Source organism: Globicephala melas, chromosome 2 (genome assembly GCF_963455315.2).
Source record: "Globicephala melas chromosome 2, mGloMel1.2, whole genome shotgun sequence".
Lineage (NCBI taxonomy): Eukaryota > Metazoa > Chordata > Mammalia > Artiodactyla > Delphinidae > Globicephala > Globicephala melas.
Window position 1 is genome coordinate 80,407,754 of NC_083315.2, and position 26,671 is coordinate 80,434,424.

The 26,671-nt window shown below is 36.8% G+C and overlaps 1 protein-coding gene and 1 pseudogene across 12 annotated transcripts in view; one reads left to right on the forward strand and one right to left on the reverse strand.

The window, feature by feature from the left end:
• The window catches only part of ATOSA (atos homolog A), an 87,252-nt gene that overhangs the window by 19,616 nt on the left and 40,965 nt on the right, over positions 1–26,671 (forward strand). For 7 of the 12 annotated variants that reach the window (XR_009562994.1, XM_060294240.1, XM_060294239.1 and 4 more), the window contains exon 1: positions 5,778–5,941. The exons of the other annotated variants lie outside the window; for them this stretch is intronic. Coding sequence is in view for 6 of the 7 variants with exons in the window: in XM_060294240.1 (XP_060150223.1) it covers positions 5,905–5,941 (37 nt within the window). In the remaining variant the exon portion in view is untranslated. Of the gene's footprint in view, positions 1–5,777; positions 5,942–26,671 lie in introns of those variants that run through there. 12 annotated transcript variants of the gene reach the window in all.
• Positions 8,952–20,017, reverse strand: LOC115864874 (translation machinery-associated protein 7-like; annotated as a pseudogene).

The following is a 26,671-nucleotide window of genomic DNA, read 5'->3' on the forward strand; positions in this document are numbered from 1 at the left end:
CGGGTGTAGCAATGAAGATCCAATGCAGCCAAAAATTAATTAATTAATTTTTAAAAAAAGAAAATAAATAATGATATTTTTATTAAGACCAAGTACTATAGGATATTAAAAATGGATTCTTATACCTGATCTTGATACTTATTAAATCTGACTAGTGTGTGGATATTATTAGAGTGTTTGTCCACTAGCTTAGATTATAAATAATCCCTGTTCTAGCTCATTTTAAACAATGTAGTATGAGTGATGCCAAAAAACAGGCTAGAACATTTTCTTCTCTCCAAGATCTTAGATTTTGTAAACAAGGCTCTGCTCCTGGAACTAATGTAGGTCATCATAACCCCAAATCTTTTGAAAGATGAGAATCCCAATTAAGTCTCTTAGGTACATTTTAATATTTTAAATTTAAGAAGTGTTTTAGCTCTTAAAAACACAGTATGTTTGGATTGTTGTTTGGCCACTTGGCTTATTGGTACCCTGTCATAATAAATACAAATCACTGGATAATCATTTCAGCAATAATGATCACTAGGAATCTCCATGTGAGTGGAAATTAATATAGCTTTTTATGGCTTAATTTATCCCAGTAGTGACCTGACAGCATAATTTTTGAATAAAAACTCTGATTTAATTAGAAAAACCATAAATTTCCCTAATTCCCCAAACTGTAAAATTTAGTTTTGTTTAGTCTTTCTTGCAAATAAGTTAGTGAGCTGTGAAACGTGTCGTCAAAGTGACATCATTTAACGAACTTAAAAAATATCAGTGTCGGGCTTCCCTGGTGGCGCAGTGGTTGAGAGTCCGCCTGCCGATGCAGGGGACACGGGTTCGTGCCCCGGTCCGGGAAGATCCCACATGCCGCGGAGCGGCTGGGCCCGTGAGCCATGGCCGCTGGGCCTGCACGTCCGGAGCCTGTGCTCCGCAGCGGGAGAGGCCACAACAGTGAGAGGCCCGCGTACGGCAAAAAAAAAAAAAAAAAAAAAAAATCAGTGTCATAAAAATCTTTCTTTGGTAGTCAAGATTTAAATTTTATCCCCACTGTTATTAATATGGGATACTACTGATGTATTGCCCTTTATTTGTTGGTATGTGTATGTGTGTATGCATGTACATTTGCTCTTTAGTAACATCTTATGGAACTGATGTTTGCAAAAGAAAAGAGGACACTTAAATTGCTTGAGAGCAAGTATTGGACTACATGGTTCATAACTCTTAGAGAAATTATTACTCCCACTTTACAGATGAAGAAAGAGACTGAGGTAGGTTAAATAATTTGATAGCACAGCTTGTTAAGTGGAAAGAACTTGAACCCTAGACTGTCTGGCTCTTCTCCATTATGTCTTGCTGCTTTAAGGGATCTTTTCAGTAATTACACTGGATTTTGTGCAAACATGTTTACTGTGCCAACCCGTAGAAGACTGACCACCAGGGATGACAATATCCTATTTGTGTAGCATTTTGCTGTTTTCAAAATAATTGTTTCTTGTCCTATTTGATCCTTGCAACATACCAATATTGCAGGCAAAAAAAGAAAAGAAAAGAAAAGGAAAAAAAAAAGATTCCTGACTTAGACGTGAGCAATTTCAGAGAAGTGCTTAAGATCACAAAGCTCATTAGTGGTAGAGTTCAGACTAGAGCCCAGATCTGTGGTTCCTGGTTCAATGTTCATTTGTATAATACTCCCTTTATACTTTCTCTGAATCAGGTATGTGTTCTGTGACCATAAAGTAGTGAAGTTTTACAGATTGAATCTTTTATTGTGCCTTCACTATTGCTACAGCCTGGCTCCCTGTTTAGTAGTCAAATCCTGTTTTTCTGTATTATAAGTAGTGTATCAATGACAGTTCTGAGGTGTAATGGGGCTATAGTGGTGGTTATTGAATGAGTAATAAGTGGAAAATGTTAACTTGAGATTTCTGTATTTAAACTTTATTCTTACGTGATGCCATATTTATCTTATGGAAATGTAATTATGAAAGGAATTGTTAGGAGCACACATATTAGATTTAGGAAGACCTACTTCCTGGCTTTGCCCACTTAGTTCTGCTTACTTGGGCAGGTTACAAGCCGGTTTCCTTATCTCTCAGGATAGTTAACTACCATAGAGTCAGAAGAGATGGGCATGTAAAGAAATTAGCCCCATGCCTGGCCCGTGGGCCTACATATATAGCAGCTATATAATCTTTACCTTTGAAGGGTTATTTTTTCCTTCTAGAAGGATATCTTTTTGTTTAAAAACTGTCCAAGCTAGCATGGTTATATCTAAGGTATTTTAAAAGTAGATAGTTTCCAATTATTTCTGCTAACAGAGGACACAAATGATCTGAAACAGTTGATAATTCAAATTTTTCCATTTTATATTTGGAATATGTACGTTAGAAAACTCTTATGGAAGATCTGCTTTCCTATTTATTTCCTACATTAGTATAATATAAATAATTTATATTTCTTGAACTGGTCTATGGAGAGTACAGTTATGACCACGCTGGGCAAAAAGGGGCTTTTTCATGGTTAAATGTTGAGAATTGAGAACCTGAGACTAGCACTTAGTATAGCATTTTATATTATTCAGATTCTTTTTTTTTTTTTTTTTTTTTTGGCTGTGCTAGGTCTTTGTTGCTGTGTGCAGGCTTTCTCTAGTTGTGGCGAGCGGGGGCTACTCTTTATTGCGGTGGCTTCTCGTTGTGGAGCACAGGATCTAGGCGCGCAGGCCTCAGCAGTTGTGGCTTGCAGGCTCTAGAGTGCAGGCTCCGTAGTTGTCGCGCACGGGCTTCGTTGCTCCGCGACATGTGGGATCCTCCCGGAGCAGGGCTTGAACCCGTGTACCCTGCCTTGGCAGGCAAATTCTTAACCACTGCGCCTCCAGGGAAGTCCTATTCAGATTCTTAACTTGTAGACTGTTGAGATTATTTATAGCTTTGTGTACCAAGATGACCCAGGAAAAAAAGCAAGCATTCTTCAGAGTTATATAAAGTGCCATTTTGAAATTTATTTACCATTTAGAAAACTGGTAGCAGAGGAGGCATTTCACTAAATAAATCTCTTGGTTGGATTTTACTTTTTAAGGTGGCATGTCTCTTGGAGTTCATTTTATTCACTTATAATTACATATTTCTGATTAAAGTTAATATTTTTTCAATAAGTTCTCTTTGTAAATGTTAATCAGTAGTTTTAGATTATAGAAACAGGCTATCATTAGACTTTAATTAAAAAGTTTAAGAATTCTAACTGAAAGGAAGTATTCTAAAACAGTTTAGAGATTATATGTTCTTTTTTTCAAAGATATAGGAAGAAGTTAATTCTGTTTTTGTTTTTTTGTTTTTGCGGTATGTGGGCCTCTCACTGTTGTGGCCTCTCCCGTTGCAGAGCACAGGCTACGGACGCGCAGGCTCAGCAGCCATGGCTCACGGGCCCAGCCGCTCCGCGGCATGTGGTATCTTCCCGGACCGGGGCACGAACCCGTGTCCCCTGCATCGGCAGGCGGACTCTCAACCACTGCGCCACCAGGGAAGCCCAGAAGTTAATTTTGAATTATAAAGTTATTCATCCAAAAATTTTAAAAAATTTATTTCCTTTGACTTCTAGTTGTATGACTTGAGTAAATAAACATTTAGAGCTGATTTTCTTATTTGAACAATGCCGATAATGATACTTGTATTTACCTCCCAAGGTTATGAAATCAAATAAAATAGTATGTGGAATATAAATCAGGCATGGTGTTAGGTAAGCAATAATGTAGACAGATGTAGTACCTCCCTTTAAAGCACTTACAGTGTAGTGGAGGAGAATGTCCAACCAGTCTTTTTGCAAATAATTATTTAACGTTCTGTGAGCTAAGTACTAAGAAAAAAGTACAGGGAGCCTGAGACTAGTCTTGGCTCACAGAAAGCTGCCCTGGGGAAGAGAAATTTAATGGAGACTTATCAATGGAAGGGGTTGTGGGAGACAAGTCCTAGCAAAAGAAGAATAGTATTTGCAAAGACCCTAAGTTTTGAAGAGACTTAGTAACCAAAAAAGCAGTCTGGCTGGCAAAGAGCACCTTTTAACCTTCACAATAATCCTGTGAGTTAACTCCATTTTATAGATTAAAAAACTGAAGCTCAGAGTGGTTAAGTAATTTGTATAGTGTCTTACTGTTTGTAAATGGCAGATTAATATTTTGAACCCAGGTTGGTCAGCCTGACTCCAGCGTCCTTGTTCTCTCTACTATGCCATTCTTTCTCCGAGTCACTTAGCTCAGCGGTTATTGTGCTCCTAAACACATCTTCTCTCTTGTTATTTCTCAGAGGGCTTAGCAGCTCTCCCTCTGGCTAATTGTGGAGGCAAGGATCAGGTTCTTTCCTTACACTAAGGTAATAATAAGATTTAACTCTTACAGGTTATATCTCTTGTTTGTATACTGTAGAACTCCAGAGATCCTAAAAGCTTTTTCAAGGGTAGGAATTTTGTAGATTCTGGGGCTGATATGAAACTGCAGTGTTGTTTGTAGCCTCTCATTTAAAAATAGCCTCATGGTGCTCATGGGGTGCTTTAGTAGTGCCAGCATTTCCATCAGCCTCTCTGCCCTACCCACAAGACACTCCACATAAACAAAGATCTGAGTAATAAACAGCATGCTTCTGCTGTTGCCTCTGCCTACTCTCACAAACCCCTCCTGTATAGAAATCCTAATGCCACCACTAATAATGCATTTTATTGGAAGAATGCAAATTAAAAGGGTTCCATTGCTTTAAAAATTTGAAAAACACTATCCTAGCTTGTGTGAAGTTCAAGGGAAATATTTCCTAAATGAGGAATTTTTCCGATTCTTCATATCTGTTTATCTCCTACTACACTTGCATTGACTCCCCCAAACATCTTCGTAAATTGGGGATGGATTTTTGTTTTTGTTGTTAAAGCTTGAGGAGATAGTGTAGATTGGTACATTGAAGCCCAGTATTTGAAACCTAGGGGTAAAAAAATTCCTATGCCTTCCTGTCTCCAGATACTTTTATGATAGAGAAAATAAATTAATCCAGGCTCAGTGTCGTTGTTTTATATTTTATGTCATTGTCATTTATGTAAGAAGAGATATTATTAATGCAGATACCTAGTTAAATCTTTTATTGTTGTCAGAGTTTATTAAGCAATTATTTTTTCCTTTTAAAATCTTTTTCTAAGCAATCTGTTAACCTCAATTTTTCTTGCCCTCTTAAAAGGCACTGCATAAATTTGAGGGAGGACTATTTTTAGGCCCTGTCTCATTTTAACTATCTAACTGGTCCTGCGTGATTTTCTTGGAATTTGTGAACTTTGTTGTAAAGTAATTCATAGTTCTAGGTAGATGGAGGTTGATGCTTTATCCTAATTGTCGAAAATTTTTGTATTCTTTGTTTTCAGAGGGTTTCACTTGGTAGAGCCTGATTTACTTGAAATGCGAAGTAATAAATTGATTCCCTCCACTACCCCTCTTTGTCCTCAGTTTTATGTGAAACACTGAAGTAAATGTTTGCCCTATGAATTTCTCTCCTTTTTAAAAGCACCCAGAGATGCACATTTTAGGGACTCATGCTAGAATACTTTGTCATTATCGTTCTCCTGATCTTTCCTTTCACGTTGCCTAAACACAGCTGAGTTGGTAAGAGGAGCAAAGACAACAAGATACCGCTGCCAAGCAGACAGGAAGCTGTAGTGGACCTAGCGAGCAGGGGCGGCAGAGCGTATCCTCCATCCAATCAGCTGTGAGTGCTGTTGCTATGTGAGCTCTTACTCTGCTGCCTTTGTGAAAAACCTTACACAGAGGGAAGCGGAATCAGCACCCACTGCTGAACATTTGTTTTAACCACTGCAGACATCTGGATCCCTCAGTTACTGACTGTATAGCTATTGACAGCCAGAAGGCAACTTATTTTACACAAGGATTCCAGTATGGTTTTCAGTGGAAACAAAGGGCTTCACAGAGAAGGTGTGTAATGAAGTGTTTTCAACGGCTTTATTTTTAAGCTTCCAATTTTCTGTAGCTGTTTACAGTTGTAGTGTTTGATTTGCGTGGATTTTTAATAAATAGGTCCAGGAAAATGATCTCAGGTTGAAAAACATTGAACTTAGGGAATTTTCTTTAGCTTCATATAGCCTGTTTTCTTTGAACAGCATTGCTTAAAAGATTTTTAAAATGCTGATCTGAACAATGAGTAGGGAGAAAAGAAACCAAAATACAATATGCTTACTTTAATGGGGAAAAAATATGATAAAAATGAGAAAACTGGGACGAGAATGAGGTTTAGACAGAAGTATTAACTGTACTTGGGGGTAGGAGGTGTTTTTAAAATAAAAGCTATTAAGGAGAATGTATTTAATATAAGTTACGTATTTTTAACTGAAATTCATTGTTTCTGAATTTGACAGAGATTGTCAGAATTTAGCTTAGTGAGAATTTTGACATACTTTTGACATGGTGTCTTTCTATAAAGGATTTGTGAAGATGCTACCTCAAATTGTATAACCTCTTAATTATTTGATCTGTTGGCTAGTACTTCTCAGTTCAGATAAAGGATAGTAGTAAAATCCAACAGCAAAGGTAGTGGCATGTTCTATTAAATGTCCATATAGAAAACTGAAAAAATAAAGGATTTTGAAGACAAACCAGAAATGTTTAAGATAATATTTTAAAATTAAAGTAAACCTTAATTAAATATAATAATTCCATATCTGACTTAGTTAATACTGCAAATATAGTACAGTCTTATTAAATTGAACCTAATTCAATTTTGTAATAATTGAACAGAATATGGGTTACAGTTTATGAGATCTGGAAAAACCAGTTTATCCAACTAATTATAGGCAAGTTTTAAAATATCTTAGATATAAAGAAAAGTTTTACATAATTTCAAATACTGTGAAATTATATTTTATATAGTTGATTTAGCTAATGATTCTTTTAAATTAATTAAAGCAGAACAGAATACTAATTAGTATATTACCCATTTATGAACAATTTTCTTTTGCTTATCCAGTTTCACCCAGTTGTGTAAGTGGCTCCTTTTTAATTCACTAGGTAACTTATGTCTGAATAAAATTAATATAATATAAATTCCAAGTTAATATTCAAGCTTTATTTTTTATCTCTACAAATGATATATTTTGGAATAGGATTGGTTTTGATATTGTTGTTCTCTTCAAGAAGTGCTTGTCATTAGGAAGGGATAGCATTATTTTATAAGAGAGGAGAGATATATCTTTTCTTGAAAAGAACTCAAAATACATTTCATGCTTTTGCGCCCATTACTGATCATTTTTAAAGATACATATATATTTATAGTAAGTTAAGGATTTCAAATAGGAGGTGAAAATTTACAAAATAAATTGGCCTTAAACGTTAAAAAAGTGTTTTATGTGAGCCTACATGTTGCTAAACTTTAAAAGACTGGCATTTCTTAGTTTTTTCAGTTCGTTACGTGTACCCCCAAACTTGAACTTGGTAGGAGTTACAAAAATTATGGCAAAATAAGGAAAGCTATTATAGTTTTTGGACTTGGTGGCCTTTGCAATATAAAGCACTCATTTGCAGAAGAGGAGCTATGAGAAGGGCAGGGATGGGAGGCAGAGGTATGCTGAGTAGACCCAAGATCATCAAATGTAGCTCTAACCACATGGAAGTCAATCTAGTTTCCATTTTTTTTTAGCTATCACTCTCATCAACTACTATTTTATTTTTTAATATACAACCACAAAAACCAAAATGTTGCTTGAACTGGTTTACTACTCCCTTTTCCTTGGTTTATTTCTTAAGAATTAACAGACTTTCCAAGAGCAGGGTAATTTCATTCATATGCTGCAAAAATAAAGGTACATGATATTGGCAAGAAATTTGGATCTACTGTTGTGTCACACAAAAGCTTTGCCTTGTGTTGCAGGAGGAATAGTCTTGGCAGAATCCCAGATTTTATTCCTGGGCTCAGCCCCTAAAGATGGTTCTTACACGTCTTAACACATCTGAAAGTTCCTCTGGTCAAGGCTAGTGACACTGCTAGCATATTTCAACTCTTTGAATTTATCTGTTATTTGACAATAGAATTTTAATTGTCTTATTCTATGCCAAATCTTTAAATTAACTATACTTCTTTGTACTTGAAAATAGAAAAATACTTCAGTTCTCAAAAATAGTGATTTCTTTTTTCTCTTAGCCACTTGATACAGTAGCAAATAGAAGTTCTTATATTTATCAGATGCAGTGTGATTGCTGTAACAGATTTTATTTTAAATAAAATAATTTTTTTTGTTTATTCTTAAATAACCAGGCAATAATATGAAAATAGTATTTCATTTATAGTTCTTCAAAAAAAATTCTGTAATTTAAAATTTCAGGCTGGGAAGGGGTAACAATCTGAGTATTTCTTTCTCTTTTGGTCTTTTGTGAAAAATCATTCCTACAGCAAGTATTATCCCAAACGTTTGATTCCTACAGGTATGCTCTAAGTGCTCTATGATACAATGTTTCTTTGACTCCTTCTTGCAGAAATTCCATCACTTGTTCATGTTCTGAATCCAAAAAAGATTTGATTATTATAGTCAGCTAGGCAGGGAAGTTTTGTCTTAACAGCACTTTCTTTTTTAATGATTTTTTTTTTTTTTACAAAAGTTTATTCTTAAATGTACAATAGGTTTCAAGACAACACTTCATTCTAGCTATAGGTGGCAACAGATGTTATGGCAGGGAATCCAGATGTTTAATCCAGATGTTTAAACAGGAACGGAATTAAGGATCATCATTGCCTCAGGCACAAGGAACAGCTTACTTTTTTTTTTTTGATAAGTAGACATATTTGATAATATATGGTAGCAAATCTAGATTCTCATTTCTTACCCCTGCCCCCCACCCCATAGATTGTTGTTGCTGCTGCTGTGTGCACATGTGTATGTGTGTGTGTGTTGTTCATTAACTTGCCTGGACACAATACGTGGAGTCTAGAAACAGCTTACTTTTTACCAGATTTCTTAATTCCACCTGTGCCCAGGGGGCCTTTCCTCGGCCTTTACTTTTAGCTCCTCGAGTTTCTTTTGCTCCTCCTTCAGTTTCTGCTTGAATGCCTTATCTTCCTCATCCATCTCCTTGGTTTGCATCCTGGGCTGCTTCAGGGGCTTCTTCTTGCCACTTTCGTGGCCCGACGTGGCGCCTGCCGCCCCTTCCCCAGACCCTGCCACCAGATGCCTCTTAACAGCATTTTATCAAGCATTTTCATGTTGCAACAGTGTTATTGCATAAACTATATTGCTTTTGCAAGAGCATAGTAAATCTTTTTTTTTTAAATCTTCAGATGCCGTTGTATCTAAAATCAAAGACCCAAGTTTTAAAAAACATAGTCGTTTACTGTACTGCTTGAATCTGATTATATAATCCTTTGTGGTGAGGCTGAGTTATAAGTGGTAGTATGATGACTGTTACTTGAGAAACTGGAAATGTTGCCTTGTTGCTCACTGGTCTCTATTTTACTCATTTAAAGACTTCTGAACATCAAAGGATTTGAATTATAAGGTTTATGATAAGCACAGGGACATTAAAATTATAAATTACAGGAAGTAGTCAAGATAGGGTAGAAAAAATAGCCGGGCCCTAAGGGTCATACATAGTTGGGCCTCAGATTTTGCTGTAGGCATCTTGTCATCCAGAGTATGAAAGGGGAACTCCGCCAGTTATTTACAATCATTGTTATTTATATAATTTTTTTTGCTAAATATTAACCATTCTCTTTTCTTTAAAATTATTCTACATTTTTAAATTCTGAGCATTTTAAGTATAGTTTTTTATATTTTTCCCTCTAAATTTCACATATGCAGATATACTTTTATGCAGATGTCTCAATTTACTTTATGACCCAGAAAGTTGTGGAAGTTTGGGGATTTGGGCAGAAGAAAGGGCAAGGCTGATAGGGAAGTATGCGACTAAACCTCTGAAGAAAGATAATAGTCAATAATGGCAAGGAAATAATGAGTAAATGGGAAGATAAATGAAGAAGAGAAGGCAGAAAAAAATTTGTTTGATGTAGTGTTATTTTTGGTGTGCGTGTGTGTGTGTGTGCACACCTGTGTGTGCATACAAGTGCCCACAAGTGCTGGGCTGACTGACTAGAGTTGGTAAATCCACTGGGGATTTGTTTACCGGGAAGTAACTCATTTCTAACTTTTCTTTTGAATTCCTCAACTAGGATTGGGCTAAGGGTGACCTTGTATTTACCACTCATTGATGACAAGGGACAAGCCAGCTGTCTGGAAGCCAGAAATTAAATATTGTCACATACGTGATGAATGTAACAGTTTTGAAATGTAAGAACTTACAGAATAAAAATCTGGTGGTGTAGGGCTAAAATTTGAAAACTCAAACTTCTAAGCCAAAATGTTCAGAAAATGCTCTTTTGTCATTTTAATAAGTACACAAAATTTCAGATTCTTTTCAGCTGAGCACAGTATTTTCATTGCTTTGGGTGGTGATAATTTTAAGTTATTTTGGGAGAGAGGGTTAATCTGGGTTCCCATCCTGGTTTTCATATTTTCATCAAATGCTAAGATTTTGTGATTCTTATGTAAACTATTGTTTTTTTATAAATTTATTTATTTTTGGCTCTGTTGGGTTTTTGTTGCTGCACACGGGCTTTCTCTAGTTGCAGCGAGCGGGGGCTACTCTTTGTTGCGGTGCGCAAGCTTCTCATTGCGGTGGCTTCTCTTGTTGCGGAGAAACGGCTGTAGGTGCGCAACACAGGCTCTTAGTTGCTCCGCGGCATGTGGGATCTTCCCGGACCAGGGCTCGAACCCGTGTCCCCTGCATTAGCAGGCGGATTCTTAACCACTGCGCCACCAGGGAAGCCAACACAAACATATTTAGTCTTCCAATTTGCTGAAGATAAAGTTTAGCTTACTGAGGATTAGAGAACAAGCAAATGTAAAGAAAAGACAGTCTCTTGCAAGTGTACTCCATTTTTTCACTGTCAATGCATTCAGTGGTACTGCCCAAGTGGCTTCTGCATTGGGTCCAGAGACTATTTCACATCTAACAAAAAGGGTAGGAGAACCTTTTTAGGAATAAGTATCCTGATTTTACCTGATTGCATTGCATTGGTATATTTGTTTACCTTAAATCATTTTTTTCTGAAAAATGTCCACACAGAAAAAGAAAAAAAAGATTGCTCTATGTCATTGTTTCTCATTTAGGGTACTAACCCTTTTGAGAATCTGCTGAAAAGTATCAACCCTCTTGCTAGGAAAAAAAATGCATCTGTGTATATACATACATAATTTTGTGGAAAATATCCAGAGGTTCATAAATTCTCTTAAGTTAAGAAATCTTGTTAAACATAATTTGCCTTTAGTCAGAGAATAAAGGCATTAATTTTAGAGAACTGAGGTTTAAAACAAACTGGATAAGAACTTCAGGATATGTATACGAGCAAAGTGTTAAGTAGTGAACATGGGATGCTGTTTTGTAACTTCTGAGGAGGGGGAAAATGTTCTATCATGTACTCTGTACATTAATACTCTTGCAAATGGATTTGTCCTAGGGAGTACCCCATATTCCTGCGCTGACTCCTATATTCTGGATGGGCTTCTGGTAAAGAACCTAGTACAAAAGGACCAGGCCTGGAATGTAATATCTAGGTCCCCAGCACCTACATATCATCTCTGAGTTGCAGACTGAGATAAGAGGAGACCTAGAAGACACCTCCTATGGCCTTAGGCTTTTACCTGGATGCTCTTCCAGAAATAGCTCTGCCCTAGAGATGACAGGTCCACTGCAACAGATGTTACCTAATTCCATCTTTGTTCAAGAGAACTGAGCAGAACTGATCTTAGTGTGTATGTGCAAGTTTTCAACTCTTAACTAAAAACAACTCTCTATCCACTTTTTATTTGTGCTGGAGTTTTAGGGTTCACACATACCAACACACAGTCAGTGGAAAATATGAATGTTAAGAGTACTTAAAAGTAGGAATCATGCATGTGGTAGAGGGAAGGAGGTTGAAAGGACAGGATGTATTTTTGGGGACCAGCCTATGTTGTAACCACATTCCCACGAGATAAAAATGTAAGAAAGACTAAATTAGGTTAAGCTTGAGAGTAATTTTGGAAAGTTATGTGCCAGTTATCTGGGATTAGGAAAGCTGGAACAAAACAAAACAGAACTAGAATAGTGGATTGTTGCTTTTTTAGCACAGGGTCATCTTTTGAGTGTATAGCTAAATCTAGAACTTGTGGTTTTGAGAGACAGGACTTTGTTTCCTTTTTTTAAAAAAAAATAAATTTATTTATTTTATTTTTGGCTGCGTTGGGTCTTCGTTGCTGCGTGTGGGCTTTTCTCTGGTTGCAGCGAGCAGGGGCTACTCTTCGTTGCAGTGTGCAGGCTTCTCATTGCGGTGGCTTCTGTAGTTGTGCAGCACGGGCTCTAGGCACACGGGCTTCATAGTTGTGGCACACAGGCTCAGTAGTTGTGGCACACTAGCTTAGTTGCTCAGTGGCATGTGGGATCTTCCTGGATCAGGTCTCGAACCCATGACCCCCTGCCTTGGCAGGCAGATTCCTAACCACTGCGCCACCAGGGAAGCCCAGGACTTTGTTTCCTTTTGTGGCAGTATTTTCTCAGCTTTTTTGTCCCATGGTTCTTTCTGCATGTGGTATGGAGTGATAACACCCTATATGGGAATATAGGAATATTCCTACAAAAGTGGAAAGGACAATATTTTCTACTTGAGGATTTTCAGGCCCTGAAAAAGTGGTGAATTAGGCTTAATGGTTTACACAGAGCACAGAGAAATTAAAAAATAGGGTCAGTGCAAGTAAAAAGGAAATGAATAAAATCTGTGTAGCTCTAAGTTTGTGCCTGTGCATCTATGATACGTGGATAAAAGCACAGTTCTGGCAGCCTGAACTTAAGGAGGCAAAACAAAAGAACACCTCAGTAACACTGACTAGGTCTAATTCTTTCTTTCTTTTTTTATTTTTTGGCCGTGCCACACAGCATGCGGGATCTTAGTTCCCCCACCAGGGATCGAACCTGTGCCCCCTGCAATAGAAGCGCCGAGCCCTAACCACTGGAACACCAAGAAATTCCCTAATTCTTTCATTTTAAATATCAGGCCTTCTGGGAGCTTTTTCTGATATCTGAGATTGAGTTCCCACCTAAGCATTCTAGTAACACCTTTATTATCTATCAGGCATCACCCTGAATTAGACTATCTGAATGTGCTCCATAAGACTGTCCTCTACTTGAAGGCATTCTCCCATTGCCTTCTGGAGAAGAGCTGGATTTCACTTGAATTTTTTGACATGCAGATACCTCTTTTTTCCACTCTTACCTTATAGCCAGTCTTTAAATTACTTAAAATACAGTTTTCTTTCTAGAGCTTAAGTTGCCCCCAACTCATCACATAAGCAATCAATAGGTTGGTATGATGAATTCTCTGTTATCCCTTAAAAGACTGTTGAGGCCTAGAAATTCCAATAACCAATATGGAAATTAGAACTCAGAAAGTACTCTCTCTTTTTTATTTTATTTTATTATTATTATTTTTTGTGTGTGGTACGTGGGCCCGTCACTGCTGTGGCCTCTCCCGTCGTGGAGCACAGGCTCCGGACATGCAAGCTCAGCGGCCATGGCTTACGGGCCCAGCCTCTCCGCGGCACGCGGGTTCCTCCCAGATCGGGGCACGAACCTGCATCCCCCACATCGGCAGGTGGACTCCCAACCACTGTGCCACCAGGGAAGCCCCTCTCTTTTTTATTTTTTAAAATGAAAATGTTTTTGTCCTGGGCTAGAGATGTGGTGATTACCTAATGCAATTTCTTTATTTTAAAAACAAATATTTCCTTGTCCCGTTTAAGAAAATTATATAGATAAGGGCATTAAAAAAAAAACTCACAAAAACTATTTCAGTGCAAAATGTCAAATCCAAGAGAAGAATAAAATGATAATTATCTGGAAAGGGTAACAGCAAGCCTTTATCACTTTAACCAGAAATAAGCTGAAATAGGCAGAAAACAAAATATGATGGAACATTAACCATTCAGTATTTCAACAAGTGTTTGAGAGCTTCTTCATGCTAAGTGCTGTGCTGGGTAACTGTAAGAGAGTTGGTCCTTGTTCTCATGTAGCTTAGTGGGTTAGAGAAGAGAGGCAAATAGTGATTTATTTTTATCTGTGCTAAGTTTTAGGAAGGAAAAGCATAAGGTACAGTGAGCTCTTCTCCTAAAAACAATAAAACATCATGGGAAGGTATAATAGGACCAGATGAGCTGAGATAAGACCTAGGGAAGAATTGTGTATTTAAGCTGAACTAGAGCTCATTGCATTATTTCATACCCTGTTCTTTTTTTTTTTTTAAACATCTTTACTGGAGTATAATTGCTTTGCAGTAGTGTGTTAGTTTCTGCTTTATAACAAAGTGAATCAGCCATACATATACATATATCCTCATATCTCCTCTCTCTTGCGTCTCCCTCCCACCCTTCCTATCCCACCCCTCTAGGTGGTCAAAAAGCACCGAGCTGATCTTGCTGTGCTATTCGGCTGCTTCCCACTAGCTATCTGTTTTACATTTGGTAGTATTTATAAGTCCATGCCACTCTTTCACTTTGTCCCAGCTTACCCTTCCCCCTCTGCATGTCCTCAAGTCCATTCTCTCCATCTGCATCTTTATTGCTGTCCTGCCCCTACGTTCTTCAGAACCATTTTTTTTTTTTAGATTCCATCTATATGAGTTAGCATATGGTATTTGTTTTCCTCTTTCTGACTTACTTCACTCTGTATGACAGACTCTGGGTCCATCCACCTCAGTACAAATAACTCAATTTCGTTTCTTTTTATGGCTGAGTAATATTCTATTGTATATATGTGCCACATCTTCTTTAGCCATTCATCTCTCGATGGACACTTAGGTTGCTTCCGTGTCCTGGCTATTGTAAATAGAGCTGCAATGAACATTGTGGTACATGACTCTTTTTGAATTATGGTTTTCTCAGGGTATATGCTCAGTAGTGGGATTGCCGGATCATATCATACCCTGTTCTTTTAATCTGTAGAACTTTGATCAAGTGGTAAAGTTAAATTTTTAACTTCATGAGAGTAGAGATTGTTAGAAAATGTAATTTTAAAAACCCATGCACAAGTGTAACAAACAAATCTAATTTTGAATGAACTTAATAGCAAATTCTTTATGAAGAAAATTTTTAAACTCTTCCAAAGAATATTTTAGAAGGCTTGTATAAATGGTGAGATTTGAACCTTTAAAATGCAGTTTTAAAAAAGTTAGTTGAGGTCTTCCCTGGTGGCACAGTGGTTGAGGGTCCGCCTGCTGATGCAGGGGACACGGGTTCGTGCCCCGGTCTGGGAAGATCCCACATGCCGCAGAGCAGCTGGGCCCATGAGACATGGCTGCTGAGCCTGTGTGTCTGGAGCCTGTGCTCCGCAAAAAAAAAAAAGTTAGTTGAAGTGATTTTTGAGTCACTAGCTGTAATTTTTGGGACTCATTGGTAAATTAGTGGGGTATCAAGAATGGAAAAGCAGTAAGAGTATTAGGAGAGTTGGAGCACAAAGGATGAATCACCTCCTTACCACAAAGTTTTTCCATGGTGTGGCTTTAAGAATACTGGAATAGTTGGAGAGAATGATTAAAACAACCGAGGTGGGGCTATGAGGCTTGCCAGGAGGGGAGTGCTGGAAACAAGAAAATTATAGTGATTCAGTGGAATACGGAGGGGTGGGATATCTTGAGGTGGCTCTGGGAGAGAATAAGATCAGGTGAGCCAGACCATTGGATGCATAAAGGGCATTAATGACAGATAGCGTCCTTATTTTACCTCGTCTCTCATTGCTTCTCTTTATGCAACCAACGCTTTGGCCAAACTGGGAATGGTGAGGGATCAGATATGGGAGATTGTTAATAGAAGCAGTCAGACTTTACTTATTGGAGGCGGGAGAAAGGGAGGAGGCATAGATAATTCTAAGATTTTGAGTCACAGAAAGCAAAAACAGCTGTAGTTGGGACAAGTTTTGTACTCTGACCAGCACCCCCATGATTATTTTTAGTTTGTGGTAGGCTAGATGTACCAGGATCAGTCTGTGCTTGTGGACAAAGTGGTACTGACAGTAAATGGGATGATAGTATTTTATAACTCCAAAAATTGGCACATGTAGAATCAGATATTATTTAAATTGGAAGGGGCCATCTAGTTTCACATTCCTTCATTTTACAAGTGAGTTTGTGTTTAACTGACCTTTCCCAAAGTCTTGGAACCAGTTCATGACAAAGCTGAAATTAGAATCCAGATCTTCTGACTTCTAGTATAGCATTTTCATACTTTTTGCAAGTTATTATAAAATTTTTTTCATTTGTCCTCTGTTTTATTGAGAGATCTGTCAATTTCAAGATCTGTTACAAGTATAAATGTTAGTGTTAAGATTTATTTAGCTATCAAAATTTAGGTAAAAGATCTAAGTTAAATATGGAATTAAAGCATGTTGGCAAGTTTATCTTCTAAACAGATGATTTTAAAATAATATAACAATAAATAATTGCTTGATGATAATAGCTATGCTCGACTGACGATAGTTCTAATTGTGTGTATACTGGCTGAACTAAAACCAGTTTAATCTGGTTCTAGGAAATATCCTGTACTTGGCTGATTGAAGTTGACGATAATGACCACAGAGTTATCCAATAAAACGTTAATTAAAAGCATTACATTAGCATTAAATCCCCCTGCTTGATCATTATCTTTATCAAAGGATACTGTCTTTGGCAGAGTTACCCATTTTAAAGGGGAAATAGAGCAATATGAAACTGCCTTTGAGGAAAAAAATTAGAGAGAAAAAAGTATTGTTTCTTTTCTTACCAACCTTGTATATAGCAAGGTGATATCTTTACAATAGCCATTTACAGCTAAACTGCAACTTCCATTCAAAATAATTGATCTCCCCACATTTGCACAGAGGTTAATGAATGAATCCACTTGAACAAACAAATGGTTAAAAGGGTGGCATTGTCTCCCTGCTTCAACCAGTTGGATCACTGAAGGAACCAGTGGGTATTCTTTCTTGGTGCTATTACATCATCTCATTTTCTTTTTGGCAAGCTATCTTTCTCATTGACTTCTGGTCCATTGCCCCCTTTTTTTTAGAATTGGCAGTTTTCCACTTTTGTGGAACATGGTCTCTACCCTCCCTATCATTGCTCCTTCAAATGATAGACAAGCTTCTCAGGCTGATTGAAGTGGGAGCAGTAGAGAGAGAAAGAGGAAGAACCCCCAGAGAACTGTAGTTGGGCTCTTGGTTATTATTCACACAGGGCCTAAAGTCCAGTAGTTTTCAGGGTAGTAGTAGTTGGTTCCCAAAGACTGGTCCTCAGACCTGTGCTAGTCTAACATAAGCTTTTCATTTGTCCATGGCAAAGATGGCAGCCTTTCTCAAGAGAGACTCCTTTTTCTGGATCATGACTGTTAAATTTTTGTTATTTCTTTTATGAAATGATGGTGAAAGTAAAAAGATAGATAGATAGTACTGTTTTTCTTTCTAATTTTGCTTTTAAGAAGTAAAGTATTTAAAAATCTTCAGAAGCTTTAGAGAGCTTATTTTAGCAAACTTTAGCAAACTTATTATAGTTTTTTATATTGTCATTGTTTCAGATCATCTTTATATCAGTTTATACATTATTGAAAAAAGTCTTAAATATAATATTGTATGTATTGCTGTTTAACTTAATGGATTTTGAGTGCATTTTTCTAAATAATATAATTATTTTAATGGCTGTTGGATATTCCATCATGTTGACATAACATCACTCAAACCATTTTTCATAGATAATTAAAAAAATTATTTTTAACTTTACTATTATAGTAGATAAAACATGGATTTTCAACATGGTTTTAATTGGTATTTCTTTGCTAGAGAGAGTAAACATTCCTCTCTATGTGTTTACTCTTTTTATTTCACCTTATGTGAATTCTTTCTCTTTTCAACTTTTGAAATAGTAAGTTTAATTAAAATAGCATATAGAATAATATAATATAAATAGGAACACTTTGTCAACCATATAGTATAGAAATATTTTCCCTTTTTTATAAATTTATTTTATTTATTAATTTTTGGCTGCATTGGGTCTTCGTTGCTATGCACGGGCTTTCTCTGGTTGCGGCGAGTGGGGGCTACTCTTTGTTGCGGTGCGCAGGCTTCTCATTGCGGTGGCTTCTCTTGTTGCAGAGCACGCACTCTAGGTGCATGGGCTTCAGTAGTTGTGGCACGCAGGCTCAGTAGTTGTGGCACGCAGGCTCAGTAGTTGTGACTTGCGGGCTTAGTTGCTCCATGGCATGTGGGATCTTCCCGGACCAGGGCTCGAACCCGTGTCCCCTGCGTTGGCAGGTGGATTCTTAACCACTGCACCACCAGGGAAGTCCCCTTCTACCTTTTACCTTTAAGAAATATAAAAAGAAATATATAAAATTTAGATTTAAAACATTTTAATCTGCCAATATTTTCCTTTGTGTGTATTTTTCTCTTGCCAAGCTGAGAAAGGTCTCATTATTCCACAGGTCAAATAAATACATATTGAATATTCTGCTAGTTTTCCCCGTTAAAATTTAGATGTGATTCTTTTTACTTGTGAGGTATTTATTTTGATGTATGATCTAAAGTGCTATTTCTCAAAGTATGATTCAGAGATCACCTGCATCAGAGGCATAGAGCTTTCTTATTAAACATGCAGACCTCCTGAGTCAGAATCTCTGGGAGTAGGACCTGGGAATATACATTTTCTGCAAGCTCCTAAGATGATACTTGTATTAGGATCCTATTTCTGCTGTAAGAAATTGCCACAACTTTATGGCTTAAAACAACATACATTCATGGTCTCACAGTTCTGGGGTCAGAAGTTTACAATGGGTCCAGAGGGCTGTCTTCCTCCTTCTGGAGGCTTTAGGGGAAAGTCTGTCTCTTTGACTTTTATAGCTTTCTAGACGCCTCCTATTTTCCTTGGCTCATGGCCCCTTCACCAGTCTTCAGAGGTAGCAATGTAGCATCATCTTTCACCTCTACCTCCTGCCTCTTTTTTATAAGGATTTGTGATTATGTTGGGCGTACCAGGATAATCCAGGGACCCCTCCCCCACCATCTCAAGATTAACTTAATCACATCCTCAAAGTTCCTTTTCAATGTAAAGTTACATATACACAGGTTCCAGAGATTGGGACATGGACATTTTTTGGGGGGTCATTACTCTGTCTACCATAATATTTAGAAAAATTAAAATTTGAGAAACACTGGTGTATGGTAGATACTCAATATTTTTCCCTTAATCACTGTATATATATTTGAACTGTTATTAAATAATATTGTTGTGTCTTGGAAAGTTTATATAAGATAGAGGTCTTAAAGTTTTATATATAATTAGTCATCTTAGGAGTTCTCTATTTCAGTAGTCTTTTAAAAAATATCTAGCAAAGTAAAAAGTTGGTAATGCTCTAGTTTTTATGGTAGGTATTTCTTATCTGTGATTTTAAAATCCTTTAAAGGCATGTATCTTTATTTGATTCTCACTGCCCCCTCCCCCAGTTTTGAAAAATTTGATTAAAAATTACAGTAATAGTACATGGTGTTTGAAAAAAAATTCAAACAAACAAAAAGTGTATAAGCAAATAGGGAAAACTCCTTACCTCTTCCTATGCCTACTTTCCCAGGGATAAACAGTATCTATAGTTTTGTGCTTGTATCTTTACTCTTTCTCCTGTCCTCATGTAAGTATATATAATATTAGATGTCTTAAAACTCTCGCAGGCTCAGCGGCCATGGCTCACGGGCCCAATCGCTCCACAGCATGTGGGATCTTCCCAGACCAGGGCACGAACCCATGTCCCCTGCATCGGCAGGCGGACTCTCAACCACTGAGCCACCAGGGAAGCCCTTAAAACTCTTTTTAAACAAAAATAGGTTCATACTCTCTCTATATAATTGACACACAGCACTGTATAAGTTTAAGGTGTACAGCATAATAATTTGACTTACCTGCATCATGAAATGATTATCACAATAACTTTAGTGAACATCCATCATCTCAAAATTAAAGAACAGGGAAGAAAACCTTTTTTTGTGTGATGAGAACTCTTAGGATCTACTGTCTTAACAACTTTCATATGTAACATACAGCAGTGTTCATTATATTTATCATGTTGTACATTACATCCCTAGTACTTATTTATCTTATAACTGGAAGTTTGTACCTTTTGACCACCTTCTTCCAATTCCCCCTTCACCCACCCCTTGTCTCTGGTAACCACAATGATCTCTTTTTCTATGAGTGCATTAGTTTTTTGTTTTTGAAGTACAGTTGACATCCAACACTATATTAGTTCCTGTTGCACCAGCATAGTGATTTGGTATTTATACATTTCAAAATAATCACCATGATAAGTGTAGCTATGATATGTCACCATACCAAAGATATTACATAGTTACTGGCTATATTCCCCACACTGTACATTTCATACCCATGACCTATTTCTTTTCTCCCCCCACCCCCTTCCACTTTGGCAACCAACCCCCTTCCACTCTGGCAATTTGTTCTCTATATCTATGACCCTGTTTTGTTACGTTCGCTCATTTGTTTTGTATTTTAGATTCCATATGTAACAGAGATCATACAGTATTTGTCTTTCTCTGTCTGATTTATTTCATTTAGCATGATACCCTCTAGGTCCATCCATGTTGTTGCAATGGCAACATTTCATTCTTTTTTGTGAGTAATATTGCATTGTATATATAAACCATAGCTTCTTTATCCATTCATCTGGGCACTTGGGTTGCTTCCATATCTAGCCTATTGTAAATAATGCTGCAGTGAACATAGGGGTGCGTATATCTTTTCCAATTAGTGTGTTGGTTTTCTTTGGATAAATACTCAGGAGTGGAGTTGTTGGATCCTATGGTAGTTCTATTTTTAGTTTTCTGAGGAACCTCCATACTGTTTTTCATAGTGGCTGCAGCAATTTACATTCCCACCAACAGTGCCCGAGGGTCCCCTTTTCTCCATATCCTCACCAACACTTGTTATTTGTTGTCTTTTTGATAATAGCCATTCTGACAGGTGTGCCAAGTATGACTTTTTGCCAACTTCAGAATAATACCTGAGAGAGAGAAAGAGATCTTAAAGATTTTATGAAAAGTTGAAAGCCTCCTCCTTATATAATGGAACTGAGATTTGAATCCATTCAGTCTTTCTTCCAGGACTCCCCACAACTATTTAAGGGAAAAAAAATTTTTGAACCAGCTGACATAAGTTATTTTTTAATTACATTGTAGAAAACTGAACTCAGTATAATTTTCTTATAGACCTCGTACAACTATAAAACCAAAATGATTTTTAAAACCTAAATGCAGGCCATCATCAAAAAGTCTACAAACAATAAATGCTGGAGAGGATGTGGAGAAAAGGGAATCTCCCTACACTGTTGTTGGGAATGTAGATTGGTACAACCACTATGGAGAACAGTATGGAGGTTCCTTAAAAAACTTAAAATAGCTACCACGTGATCCAGCAATCCCACTCCTGGGCATATATCCGGAGAAAACCATAATCCGAAAGGATACATGCACCCCGATGTTCATTGCAGCACTTTTTACAATAGCCAAGACATGGAAGCAACCTAAATGTCCATCAACAGAGGAATGGATAAAAAAGGTGTGGTACATATATATAATGGAATATTACTTAGCCATAAAAAAGAAGGAAATAATGCCATTTGCAGCAACATAGAGATTATCATACTAAGTGTAGTAAGTCAGAGAAAGACAAATATCATACAATATCGCTCATATATGGAATTTAATTTTAAAAAGATACAAATGAACTTATTTACAAAACAGAAGCTGACTTATAGATATCGAAAACAACTTATGGTTACCAGAGGGGAAACATGGGGGAGAGGGTTAAATCAGGAGCTTGGGATGAACACACGCACACTACTATATATAAGATAGATAACCAACAAGGACTTACTGTAGAGCACAGGGAACTCTATCCAATATTCTGTGATAACCTATATGAGAAAAGAATCTAAAAAACAATGAATATATGTATCTGTATAACAGAATCACTTTGCTGTACACCTGAAACTAACACAACATTGTAAATCAACTCCAATAAAATTAAAATATTTAAAAAGTTTTTAAAAATTAAAAACTAAGTGCAAATAAAACTGTAGAACCAGTAAACTTTAAATCATTATGATGTGTTACAAAGTTACTGGTCAAAATGTGACTATCGTGATTGGTATTATGGGCCAAGTCCTTCTGAGATGAACGTGCCTACCGTACTATGGCTTGATATTTGCTTGTCCCATTTGACTCATTGTCAACTTTTGTTGGTACCCCAGACCACCATTTTGCACACAATATAAAAACATCATCTGTGTTAAGTCCACCTCTCTCACTAGCCTAGAGCTGTTAAAGTCGTGTTATTTAAACACCAGCAAAACTGTAAATGTAAATCATAATAGTACATATGAATATAGCACTGACATTATAAGGCAATCCTTGATTATCATTGTCCAGGATGTTCCAGGCTAGGTTTTTGCTCATTTTTTGAGATTTTCATTGAAAATAAATCACGTGTTAAATTTGGAGAAAGAGCTGTCAGATCCCCAGAATGTCCACAGACCCCAGTCTGAGAACCACTTCTACCTCAGTTATATATTATAAATGGATATTTGAAAATTCACAGCTATAACTGAAAATGTAACTCCAGTGTACATATGTTAAAGCGGGTCTCTTGCTTTTTGAATGTCACCACTATTTTCTCCATGTACCACCTTGCCTAATATCCTCATTTTCTCCCCTTGCTTAGCCTCAAGCTTCCAATTAGAGCAGTGGTTCTCAATCCTTGTTGCATTAAAATTACATTAGAATTACCTAGGGAGCTTTTATAAGAATATAATATCCAGTCTTGGATGTGTCCCTGGGTTTTGTTTCTGTTTTTTGTTTTGTCTTATACTTTGTTTTTAAAGCTCTCCAGTTTGTTCAATGTGCAGCTGGGATTCCAAACCACAAGATTCTAGAACTATTGAAAATTTCTCTCCAGATACTTTGGCTTATTAAGGAACAGTAAGACTATGTATTATATAAAACTGCTTACTGTATGCCATGTTGTCCAACACAACATACTGTTACCTCATGAAATCATTGATGCTATGAAATAGGTATTACCTCCATTTTTCAGGAAAGTAAAGTTTAGAGAGACTAAATAAGTTCCTTTGGGCTACATCGTTATTAGCAGCAGAACCAGGATTCAGATTGTCTGTTAATCATGATCTTAACCACGAAACTATAAATATCCAGTCTTATTTCACCCTTTTATTACAATATAGATTAACCAGTCACTGTTAAACACACACTTTGATGAAGGTGTTTTTACTTTGAATAATGAATGTACATAGTTAGACTAAAAATATATAAGCGTAAAGTATGAATGCAGTTCATATGAACACCTGCAGCTGTAGCTCTCTCTCTTTTTTCCCATTCAGTTAAGAAGTTTGTTGGCGAAATGATTTCATTCTCCAAGGTTGGATTTCTTCTCAAAAGAGGCTGAAAAACATTCAGTTAGTTAGCTCACTTTGTTTTCAGGTCTATTAAGAAATACTGCATTTAAATCAGATTCTGATTAAACTTATAATTTTAGGATTACCATATTTGGTTGATTTTAGCATGCACATTTTCTATATTTTAAATCTTTGAAATCAGAAAGAAATTTGTTTCTTACACTTTGATGCACACTGTAGTTAAATTGGCAGATTTTTCTTTCTTAATGAAAGATAAAATAGTCATGTATCTTAAAATTAATGACATCTTAGATTTGATGAATTAACAATAGTGGTTATATATGAATGACCATTCCATATATAATCAGGCTATTTTTGAAGGTAAAACAGTGTGATGTATTCTCAGTATCGTTGTGAAGATTAAATAAGATAAAATAATCATCATAGTATCTGGCACATAGTAAGAGCTTAGGAAGTGTCAGCTGTTATTATAGCATTGTAAATACTAGTGTTATAATTGCATGATGGATCCACAACCACAGACCAGAGAAAGGTGTCCAAGCAGTCTTCAGTTTGTAAGTGAAACTTATTTAAGTTATTTCCTGTAGGTGGGTTCTTTTATAAACAAATCTGACTGGCATTAAATTGATATTTCCAAGACTGCTGTATTTATAGAATGCTGAAAGCCATCATTATACAATATACTACACTGTACTGCTCATTAAGGACTCTTACTCTGGCATATTCTCAAAATACAGAATTTAACATAGGTATTCAATAGTCTAGTCTAGGGGAATTTTGTCCAAGAAGCTCAGCACCAGAGGTTATATGAGAAACAATATTATTGTCAGTAGACTTTGAGAATATCAGTTATAATAAGAACTGTGCTTCCCTCAGTCACTTAACTTCTTACCTGTAATACAAATTAAATAGCAAATAATGTTGCAGAACATTATTTCAGTTCTTTCAGTAACTTACACATTTTTTTCAGACCCTGAAGACTTTTAAGTATATTCATACTTATCAGGCATTAAAATGCTTTAATATAAAACATGAACTATGTTAATTTAAGTTTGTACAGAACGTCTTTTTTTTTTTGATCCTGGGACAGTGATAGCTCATCTGAGATTTGATAATTTTCTTTTGTGCTTCTTTTGTTGCTTTCTACTATAATAATTATTATTATTATTTTTTGTGGTATGCGGGCCTCTCACTGTTGTGGCCTCTCCCATTGCGGAGCACAAGCTCCGGACGCGCAGGCTCAGTGGCCATGGCTCACGGGCCCAGCCTCTCCGCGGCATGTGGGATCTTCCCGGACAGGGGCACGAACCCACGTCCCCTGCGTCAGCAGGTGGACTCTCAACCACTGCGCCACCAGGGAAGCCCCTGTAATTTTTGTTTTTGTCTTCATAATTCATGCTTCCTGAGGGAAACTTCTTAAGTACAATTTTGGGATAAGTGAATAGATTATTTTCAGTATTGATTTTTATTTTTTTAAATCTGCAGAAAGTAAAAAAAAAACACCAAGAATATTTTTCTGGCATTTTATAGAAGGGAAATATTTTTTAATTAATAAACTTTTTTTTAGAGAGAAGTTTTATTTTTTTTAAATATTTATTTATTTATTTTGGCTGCCCTGGGTCTTAGTTGCGGCATGTGGGATCTTTTTTAGTTGCAGCATGTGGACTTCTTAGTGGCGGCATGCAGACTTCTTAGTTGTGGCATGCAGACTTCTTAGTTGCAGCATGCATGTGGGATCTAGTTCCCAGACCAGGGATCGAACCCAGGACCCCTGAATCGGGAGCTCGGAGTCTTACCCACTGGACCACCAGGGAAGTCCCTAGAGAGAAGTTTTAGATTCACAGCAAGACTGAGCACAAAGTACAGAGTGCCATATACACCCTGTTCCCCACACATGCACAACTTCCCCCACTATCAATACCCCATGACACAGTGGTACATTTGTTACAGTCGATGAATCTATATCGACACATCATCACCAAAAGTCTATAGTTTACATTAGGGTTCACTCTTGGTGAAATACATATATATTTTTTTATAGCATTTTACAGGAGGTATTTTTTAACATATGGCTATTTTTTAAAATTTTTTATTGAAGTATAGTTTACAATATCATATAAGTTTCAGGTGTACAGCACAGTGATTCAGTTATACGTATATATATATATGTATAGTCTTTTTCAGATTCTTTTCCCTTATAGGTTATTACATAGTATTGGGTATAGTTCCCTGTGCTGTACAGTAGGTCCTTGTTGGTTATCTATTTTATACACACTAGTGTGTAACATATGGACATTTTTTAAAGTATGTATTTTTTAACGGTTTCTTTATTTTATTTTTTTATTTATTAATTTTTTGGGGCACGCCATGCAGCATGCAGGATCTTAGTTCCCTGACCAGGGTTCTAACCCATGCTCCTTGCAATGGAAACGCAGAGTCTTAACCACTGGACCACCAGGGAAGTCCCCATATGGCCATTGGTAGTATAGGTAGGGGCCATAGAGTGAGGAAGAAAAGTGGCTAGAGCTGTTTAGGTGGTGCCGTTTATAGGACTCCATTGCCAAGTTTTTGGCTTGGGCAGTTAAGCATCGATAATGTTAGACTATATAGGGAACTCAAGAGAAAGAGCAGATTTGGGTTTGGAGATGTATAGGTAGTAGGGGGGAGTAGAATATGATGTTGTACTTAGTGAATTCTACATGTATTTATCATTACTTTTGTTTTTCTTTTCCCCTTATTCCTCACTCTTTTCTCAGTTTTCTCCTCTTGCCCCCACCTTGACTTCATTAAGTAGCCATGCCCTCGAACAGAAGGGGTTTTTTTTCCTTTGAGTAAGATTAATTTAATGAATCAGTGTTTGGCATACCTCACTTCTGATCATCATGACAATTATGTAAGATGGTTGGATAGTTATAATTGCTAGGGATTCATAGTACTAACTACCATTTCTCCTTTCCAACTGCAAGTATATACACACATGATTGATGGTATCAATAGAATGAGAAATAGAGTATCACTTTATTAAACCAGGCATGCACCCTGTGGTTCTCCAAGTGCAAGGATTCTGGAAACCCATTTATGCCTGGTATTTTTACTCCCTCTTTTATTAATT